Source organism: Tetrao urogallus (genome assembly GCF_951394365.1).
Source record: "Tetrao urogallus genome assembly, chromosome: 14".
Lineage (NCBI taxonomy): Eukaryota > Metazoa > Chordata > Aves > Galliformes > Phasianidae > Tetrao > Tetrao urogallus.
In genome coordinates this window covers 17235266-17245069 of record NC_136827.1, presented here as the reverse complement: position 1 = coordinate 17245069, position 9804 = coordinate 17235266, and the positions used below count along the sequence as shown (strand labels likewise).

The following is a 9804-nucleotide window of genomic DNA, read 5'->3' as shown; positions in this document are numbered from 1 at the left end:
CCAGCGGTGGCTCCAGCAACCCCAGCTGTGCCCACGTCCTCCCTGCACAGTGATGGGTTGATGATGCCCAGGAGGGTGCTGTTGCCTGCAGCACTGTGACACTCACACAGCCCTCTGAATGCTGGGCCACCTCCACCCGCACCCACCCAGCATGGCTTTCACAGGGGGCCAGAGCGGTGGGAAGGTGCAGTTCTATGAGATTTATTTTGCACGCCTCCATTTCTGGGCCCATTGGGCACACTGCACTCCCAGGCTTTGGCCCAGAGGGATTTGCTGTCCTGCTGGGAGCTCCCTGTGCAGCACCAACCACTGCCACAGGGATGGCCACAATCTCACCTGTGTGCAGCCTATGAGTTAGAGGAAACGACTGTAGATCTGAAGGGTTTATTTCTACTTGGTGCTTTTACACACAATGCAATGATTTGTGAGTGCAGGACACACTTCACTTCTCTGAGGAGGGCTATTTCCAGAAACATTCAGCAGATACAGTAAATGCTCTTCTTTCAATGATTTTTCCGCACAGTGTGTTTTTGTCAGAGCAATTTCTTTCAAATGGTGGCCATTTGGCTGAATTAAGCACTGACATCTTCAGGATAACGCACAGAAACAATTACTTCACTCCATTTCATCTCAGGTCTCCATTTACTTTGGTATTTCTTTGTAGTCTGTCATACGCTGATCCGCGCTCGGCTGACAGCGCACACTTTGTAATGCATGACGTTGAGAGCAACATCCTGTGCCAGGCTGCTGCTTTAAGATGCAATGTGTGACATCAGCCATATTGAGAACAGGTTTTGAAGTCTGGTTTTTGTCGTGTTTGTTGTTTTTTTTTTACATTTGCTTCTCTATTTCTGCTCTGTGGTTCGTACGCACACGGTGTATTTTCGTCTGACTGGAAATGAATTACAAAACACCGCGCAGTTGGGAGCTGGTGGGGATGAAGCTGAGAGCTGAGTCTGTGCTCGCAGGTAGCGCTGCTCTCAGATGCAATTTGTTCACGAGTCCTTTAAAAATTCTTTTAACTTTTCCCAAGTCCTGATTTGAACTAGTTGTGGTCAATGGGTGGGACTGAAAGCTCCTACGAGAAGCCTGCACACCTCACCACACGTTTCTCCTGCCCATGGTGGATTTCCATGGAAATCTGTGGGTGCTGCACAGGCGCGGGTGAATCACTGCTGCCCTGCATCCCAGCTGGCCCCAGACGCATCCCAGGCACATCCCAGCTGCATCCTGACCACATCCCAGCCAGTCCCAGCTGCGCTTCCACTGGGTTCTATCTGTGCTGGCTCTCAAGGCCAGGGCAGGAGCAGGGTGCCAGGTGCCAGGAACCAGCTCCAGTGACTGGGGGCTCTCCGAGGGCTGCTCTTTATCCTGTGCAAAACAAGTCTGTTGAAGGCAGGCATAGTGCTGGCAATCGCCTGAGAGCGCTGCCACGCGCTGCAGCTTGGGGCAGCTCTTTCTTTGCCCCCAGCAGCGTCCACGCAGCTCCCTGCCTGCTGTGCACCACGAGCCCTTCAGACAGGGGTGGCCGCTCTCCTGCCCAGGAGTTTCCAGCTGCCCTGCCTGGCACAGAGAGGCTCTGATCCTGATTGCAGTCGCTAGGCTTTGCTGCAATATAAAAAATGGATGATTCCAACACTTAGCATTACACAACTCCTTAAATCTTCAAAGTGCTTTGCAAATATTAATTCAGCTGTGGAACGCCCCCTTGGGCTGCGTGTCACCCCCCCACTTTGCATGGAGGAGCTCAAGGATGAGGCCAGTCAGCAGACCAGTGCCCAGTCTGGGGCTGGGCTGTGCAGCTTTCCTGCTTCTCAGTGTTCAGACCGTCCCACAGAGCTCTATCATTTGCCTCATAACTGGAGTTAAAGCACAAAGGCAGAGCTGCGAAGCTGCTGGTCCTTCCCTTTCATTTAGGAAGTCTGTGCTTGATGCTGATGCTGTAATTAGCTCTGGGCTGGATGAAGCCGTGTGCTGCTCCTCTGGGGCTCCATTGCTCTGAACCTGTGTGGCAGTGCACAGCCCCAGTGCTGGCAGGGAACCACGCAGTGCTGGGAACCTGCAAGGGACATTCCAGAGGAGCAGCACTGAGGGGCTGCGTGCCCATCTGCAGGGGCTGCAGTCCCAGCTCATCCCCGCAGTCCCTGCCAGCAGCAGCCCTGCACTGAGCAGGGTTCTGTCTGGTCAGGTCAGCCACTGTGGAGGAGAAGTGTGGAAACAGCATTTCCTTCCATCAGCTTTGAATTTCACATATTGTATCTGCTGAGCATTTGGAGTTCTTGTGACTACAGTAACTACAGAAGCCCAGGTCAGCTCCGGGCTGCACTCAGTGGGGCCACAGCAGTGTGCAGGGTCACAGTGTGTGCGGGCAGCGGGGCAGCAGGGCATGGGCTACAGCACCTCGTGGGGTTTATAAAAAGCTGCTGTCGCTATATACAGCACGGGTGGGTGCCACATGCCTCCTCCTCCAGGAAACGAGGGACCCTTCGTGCTGTTTTTAGATCCTGGAGGGCAGGGAGAGGGGGTGCCACTTGCGAGCAGCTGCAAATTATAGCTCTCATGCTAACAGCTTGTCCTCCTGCCACCCACGGCCCAGGCACAGCGCATGGCTCAGCGCCCGTGGGAGGGCGAGCGGCCCCCCAGCCCTGCTCAGGGATGAGGAACCGCAGCGGCCACGTCCGCACGCACTGCTCCGATGCCACTCACAGTGCTGTGTGTGCCCTGTGCTGGGTGGCTGCAGTGGGGATGAAGCTGTGTGGGGGGGCACGGAGCTGGATGGGAACGTGGAGCCAGGTGGGAATGTGGAGCCAGGCATGCAGACAGAGGCAGCGTGGCGATGGCTTTGTGGTCTGGGACCGGAGTTGCTCTTGGGGAGGGGAAGGTGGGGAGCCCAACAATGGGGAGCCCAAGGAGCTGCCGATGGAGCTCCATCCCTGCAGCACCACGTCCACATAGCGCTGTTGTTTGTGCCCACAGTGCAGCAAAGGGATACAAAACTGGGAGCACTATGCCTGCTGCCTGCTACCTACCCTATAAGGGCTGAGTCTGCAGGGGGGTGATTTTCAGTTTTTAAGATGAGAAGAAATAAAAGCTTTCAAGAAGCAATGGACCCGAGCACCAGCCCAAAAGGCCTTTGAACGTTGCCTTGAGTGCTGCTCAGCTGTTCCTCATGCAGGGCTGACAGCAGACAATGTCAGGATTCAGTTACCTCATTAAACACAGCTGCCAGGAGCAGTGCTGTTGCTGTCCCTCCATGTTCCCAGGTGCTCCTGCCCAGCAGGATGGCAGCAGATGGGTTATATCAGGCATGGGGCACCTGCACAGGGCACTGCAATTTAGCAGTAGTTTCCTGCTGTCCCACCATTCCCTGAGGAGTCCCAGTCAGTGGGCACGGTGCCTATCCTGCCCAGGGGTGCTGCTACATCTCTGCGGCATGTTGGCTGCTTGCAGGCTGCTCCTCATGCAGCTCAGCTGTGGAGATTTGCTGACAGTGAGCACATGCAGAAAGGAAACGGTTTTTCTTTGCTTTATGAGATCAAAGTGATGAGGGTATCTTTTCTTTGGGGCAAAGAGAAGGATGGGGCAAGGAGAAGGATGGGGCAGTCCCTCACTGTGTGACAGTGAGTGGTGGCAGATACCTGCATGGCTGGGTCCCTACAGCTGGCAGCTCAGTGTGCAGCTGCTGTTGGAGAGCTGTGCTGGGTCTGCTCAGCAGTGCATGGAAATGCTGCGTGTGGCAATGGGATGGGGCTCAGGGCAGGGGCAGCTGCTGCCGTGCTGCTGGTAAGGGCCCCTTCGGTAGCACAGGGTGTGCCTGTCACTGTGCTGTGCAGGAACGAAGCTGTTGTGGTGCTGTTGCTGTGGGTCCCTGCAGCACAGACGTGTGGAGAGCAGCCACAGGGAGCGTGGGGCCGGGCTGAGCCCAGCAGTGACAGCGCTGTGCAGGCTGAGGGGGAGAGGGGGTGGGGGCTGGGCTGCCCCTGCTGTGGGAATCTGTGGAGCAGCACAGTGAGGCCAGCTTCCTCCTCTTGCTCACAGGCAGTTACAGTTAATGTGGCATGCTGATATTTCCTCATTCACCACCGTATTTACTGTGGTCATGCCGCTACCTTCTCCCCCATTAGATCTCACAACCTTCCTCTTTGTGCATCCGGGGTGTCTGAGTGCTGGTGAGATTTTTCCCAGTGTTTATACAAAAATTAAGCTTTTCTTATGCCAGCAGCAAGGATGCCCACTTGTGACCCCACGAGGTATCTTTCTCTCCTGCTTTCACTTCCTGCTCTCTTCAGCACACAGAGCCCCCTCCGACTCCATTAGACAATGGCTGCAGCTGCCTTCCTGCCTGCCGCTTCCAGCAATGCAGCGATGATGCGTGGGATGCAGCCCAGCTGAAGCTCCTGCACATCCCTTTGTGAGTAGCTGCCTGCATCCCTTCCTGCTGCTGCTGCTGCTTTGTCAGGAGGAGCGCCGCAGCGCTCCAAGGAAGCGAAAATGAGCAAAGAGCAACAAAACATTTCTCAGCAAAATGTGCAGGTGGAAACATGTCTTCAAAGAGCTGCAGTGCAGTTCACCACCACTTCTCTATCTGTCCTCGTTTGTACGTATCCTGTGTTGTTGCAATAGACATAAAGCAACATGTTACGCTCCTTAGGGCAAGGCTGTCTGCCTTTGTTCTGCAAACCTTCGGAATGCTTCCAACAGCATTCGGTGCTTCCTGGTGTGCAGGGGGGGTGCAGGCTGGCTGTGTGCTGGGAGGACACGCAGCTAAATCTGGTGGACCAAAGGCTAAAGGGATAACCCCGTGATAATGCAGATTGTGGAGCTTGGTGACCTCTGTTATGTGCAGCATCACCGCTGTGCCTTCAGCAGGATGGGGCCCAGCGCGGTGCTGTGAGCAGGGCTTGGCACGGCCCGCACTGTGCTGGTGGCTGCAGAGCTCCAGAAGGAATTCTATGGGAGTTCTGGGCCTGCTGTGGGTCCGTGGCACTGAGCTGTGTGTAACATGGGAGCCGCTCAGCTGCTGGTGTGGATGTGCGGTGCTGCTGTCATTGCTGCTTTCAACTTTGTTTCCTGTTTGATTGTTCTCTTAATCAAAAGAAAATGAACTCCAATTAAGGTATCTTATAAAGTGTGGTTCGTGGCAATTAGGACTGCTGTGTGCCTTTGAACAGCAGGGCTTGCTTGGCACAGGACAAGTCAGGGAAAGGGGTGGATGGGGCTCCCAGGTACACAGAGAGCACAGCCTGATGGATGCAGATCAGTGCTCCACCATGTGAGCTAGTCATGTTGGGGTGGAGCAGGTGGTGGCACAGGCACTGCATGGTGCTGGAGAATGCAGAGGTGTGCCTGGCTGCACTCACGTGGCACGTTGCTGCATGCCCACAGCTTGTGGCACCATAGGGAGGGCCATAGGGGCCTTCTGAACCCTCCTGGTGCTGCATGGCCAACTCCTAATTAATAATAAATGGGTGTGTTGAGAATGTTTAGCTATAGAGCTCTGGTTGTGAATGATCAACAGGATGAAGACAGGATGCTCCGCTCAGGTTCCAGTCAATGCAGCTTCCTTCAGCAGCAGAAATGTGCTGAAATGCTGAAGCTTGAAAGGGAGAGCCTTCACCTGCTGTGAGTGCTTGGTGTAAACAGGTGTCGGGATCTCTGAGAGCTGCCAGCAGCTGCTCCACTGATGCATTTTGTACTAAATACACCCCTCCTTTCCCTGCAAGAGGAAAGGCGAGCCCTGGTCGGGAGGGGCCCAACGGGGCTGGGGGAGATCTGGGGACTGCGGCCCCCCAGGGCTGCTCCTGCTGCCCCACAGCCCCGTCTGCCCCTGGAGGGAGCTCTGCTGCAGAGCGGGGCCGGAGCCTAAAGCCTGCAGGAACTGGCGATGGAGGCTGAAAGCAAAAGGGGATGAAATCTTAATTGGATCTCCACCGCCCTGCAGAGAAACGCGTTTGGATTAAAACGAAACGGAGCTTTGTACTCTCAGGGTTTCAGAGCCGGAACGGGAGAGGAATTATTCACAATTCCTATTAGTGAGAGAGGAGAGCTTTTCCAGTGAACTTGTCCTTGTGAATTTCATCTTGTCAGAAATGGTGGGGAGCTGCGGGACGGCACAGTGGGACAGCGCTGACCGCAGGGCACAGCCCGGAGCGCGGCGGTCCGCTCAGTCCCGTGGCCCCGCTCGCTCCGTTCCTCGTCCTGCGCTCCTGTTCCCACTCGCCGGAGCTCTGCAGAACTTGCCACACATCTCGGTATTTTCTCTTTGTGAACTTCTATCAATATTTAACGCAGCAGTGTCGGTTTTGCTGTAAGATGAGAGGAGCTACGAGAAGCCTGAATTATACATGGTGCGACGGGGAGGCTGGGGAGCTTTCAGTGAGCCGAGCGCGGCGCCGCGGCCATGGAGGAGCTCCAGCAGAACCCCGGGCAGCGGCCCCGCAAAGTGCGCTTCCGAATCTCGTCGGCGTGCAGCGGCCGCGTGCTGAAGCAGGTCTACGAGGACGGGCAGGCGTTGGAGCCGCCGGCCGTGGAGCAATCCCGGCGGCTGCGGCACAGCTTTGAGCCCGGGGTGCCGCCCGACGGCCCCGCGCCGGGACCCCCGCAGAGCAGCGGCTGCGGAGGGGATGGGAGCGGCCCCGGCTGCCCCCCCGCCGGCAGCGGGCTCTATGGGGTGAGTGGTGCCGGCCTCGGCCCTGGGACGTGCGGGGCGGGTGGAGATGTGGGCCCAGGGACCGCAGGCGGGGGCTTCGTTCTGGTGTAGCCAGCTTTGTTAGCGGCGTTTTAAATGTGCGCCCGTACAGCCCTGTCCCATCAGCACGGCAGCATCTGCTCTGTGCTTCATCCTCGGTCCTCACCACATTGATTTGCATCTGTCTGTTCTGTAGAGTGAGATGAAACATTTCCCTGTATCCCAGTATCTGTACAGAATAACCCCGACGCATCCAAACGTAAGGTGGATATTATCTCAATTAGCTGCATTTCAAGCATTAGAGCTGCATGACTTGTGCTGGCAGAAGGGCTGTGCCCGTGACACTGTGTCTTGGAGCAAGCCCCCTGCTAATTAGTGGTGCTAAATCAAGCCTCAGGTTTGTCTTAGGAGCCCTGACTTGCTGATACTTGGATTGTACCAAGGTAATACCCTGGGCATCTGGTTTAACCGAAAATATCAAACCACTGTGAATCTCTCCTGCCCCAGACAGAGCGCTGATGTGATCCTATCTATGCTGTTAATTGGTTCTGCATTCCTGGGTAACGCTCATCTCCATTCTCCAGGCTCCCTAACCGTTGGTACTTGCAGTAACCTCGCTGCCCAGCACTGGTCCTGCTCTGTGTCAGTGTGCACCTGGTGCAGGGACACAGCTGTGCAGATACGGGCACTCCATGCCTGGTGCTGTGGGCAGGGCGGGTGCTCACAGCCCCTGTGGTTCTGTTTGGGGGCAGTGATGCCCAGCTGCCAGCACGGCCTTTTGTTAGCAGAGCACCTCTTCTTGCTGTGGATACTTACACAGGGCGAGATATGAAGAGTAGGTAAAGCAATAGGATGTGGTAACTGCCATGTGATACCTGGGAAAGGTGAGGGAAAGAATGATCAGGAAAGCAAAGTGATGCTTTCAAATGTCTGTGACTGGAACAAAGCTGGTTTTAAAACCATTAGAAAAGAATATAAATGCAAGGGTCCCCATGGATGGCTGTTTAGGCTGGCTGTTAGGAACACAGCTTAGCACTGGGTAACGAGATTGTTTCACCCCATCTGACCACTTGGTCAGCATTAGCAAATTACGAAGAAAAGTTTTCATTTAGGTCTGGAAACCCCACCAAATGCTGCCTAATAGGTAACCATCATCTGAACGGCTACTTCCAGGCCAAGCTCTGGACATCCCCTCCAAACTGCTCAGCCTTCAAAGAGACGTGGCTCAGTCCCCAGTGCGGAGGCTTTTTGGCATATGCTGGCTCTGCTGCTCTGAGCATTGTGCATTTTTCATTTCTTCTGGGTTGAAATGAGAATTTCCATCCTGGGAAGCTTTCCCCATCCAAAACGTGTTTGCAGAGCATATATTATACAGGTGGGAAACTGATAAGATCCTCTCGCAGGCTTCCCCAGTTATCGACTTTGGTCAGATCATCATCTACACCAACAACCTGAAAATCATCCGTGCGCCAATGGACCAGAGAGAGCTCATGAGAAGGATCATCCAGACAGAGGGGGTGAGCGACTGGGCCTTTGTGTACAGGGAGAGGAGAGAAAGAATTGGTGCTGGGCATAAAAAGGATGTGGAAAAGAAGGCTGTATGCAACCAGTACGTGCAGGTAAGAGAAAATGGGAAGTGTTTTTGTTTCCTGGTTCTGGTCAAACCATTCAGTGCTCCCATCCATCCCCATCTCTGTCAGTATCTGTCACTTCAGCTAAATTTGGGTTAGGAGCATGGCTTTGTTCCTCTCACTTGGATGTGACTGAGCAGCACAGCCAGCACCCTCAGCTGTTGTTCTGCTTCCAGTGCCCTCGTGCCTCCTGCTTGGTTCTCCTTTGGAGGTCACTGACATTCAGCAGTGTGGTGGAGCTCCGTCCTCCATCACTGAGAGCAGACTGAGTTTCTGCAGCCTGACGAGGCCAAACACAGCTGCTGTGTGGCTGAGACTTCCCCAGGCTAAAATTTTAATATCAGCTGAAACGAGATTGTGCCTTCCACTTATTTTCTCACGGGTTAGACTTTGTTGGTCAGAACCCCAATTAATCCGACCACAATTTGATCCCACAATACAAATGCTGTCATGCAGGGTAAATACAAAGCGCTGCAGCTTTGCCAGCCCCAAACCACCCTGCTGTGTGCAGTGCAGGGTGCTGGGATGCTCTGCTTGGAGCCTCGCTCAGGGCTCGCTCACAGGAGGACCCTGCAGAAGCTGAAAGCAGCCCAGGTATTTACTGACCTTCACGTTTGATGCTGAGTAACAGCATTTTTCATGACCTTTCTGTTGCAGGAAAGAGGTGCTGAGCGCACTTGCTCCCAGTGTAAAGGATCAGGCTGTGCTCCTTGCTCGCTGTGCCATGGCAGCAAGTTTTCAATGCTGGCAAACAGATTCAAGGAGTCCTACAGGGCTCTGCGCTGCCCAGCCTGCAACGAGAGCGGCGTGCAGCCCTGCCAGGTCTGCGCTGCGTGACGGAGCTGCGCTGCACCCGGGGCTGCGGGGAGCTTTGCGTTATTTCACCTCGAGCAGCTCTGCTCTCATGGGGACTTTTGAAAGATGGGAGCAGTACGATTCGGGAGATCGCCATAAATACGAACGCAGCGCCTCTGCTCCACGCTGTTCCTCTTGGCCTGTTGCAACATTTGCTCAATCGGAGCCCCGTCCTGCGAATGCACAGCCACGTGATGTGATCTGCACGTGGGGGCTGAGACCTGCAGGACTGCACCTGGCACCGGGAGCCCAGCGTGGGCAGTGCCTGCAGCACTGCTATGGCAGCAGCATGGGCACAGCTGGGTGTGGGTCTGCGCCACGGCAGCACAGAGCGGTGCCTCCCCTGGGCTTTAATTTGCCGAGCACGTTAACATCAGACCATCTTCTGTAATTACCTCTGAACTCGTGGTGTCACGAACTTTTCCTGAAGATTTTGCTGATTCTTACGTCTGTTTTAATGGACACAACGATTGTTTTAAGGTTTGGCTTATGGGGGGAAACTGAAAACTTTTCCCAAATCAGGAGCCGTAGAAACTTACAGTAATTTATTATTCAACTAGAAACGAATAAGCTTTTAGCCTGCTTAGGAGGAAGTGCTGAACTGAAATTCCCCTCTCCACTGCTCAGCAC

General features: G+C 54.7%; 1 protein-coding gene across 1 annotated transcript; it reads left to right on the top strand.

Moving 5' to 3' along the window:
* Nucleotides 1–6400: 6400 nt before the first annotated feature.
* On the top strand, nt 6401–9156 carry GRXCR2 (glutaredoxin and cysteine rich domain containing 2; the record flags this gene model as incomplete). Its single annotated transcript, XM_079542332.1, has 3 exons — nt 6401–6670; nt 8092–8307; nt 8977–9156. The coding sequence occupies 3 exons, from the start codon at nt 6401–6403 to the stop codon at nt 9154–9156; spliced, it is 666 nt and encodes a 221-aa protein (XP_079398458.1).
* Between the last annotated feature and the right edge of the window lie 648 nt (nt 9157–9804).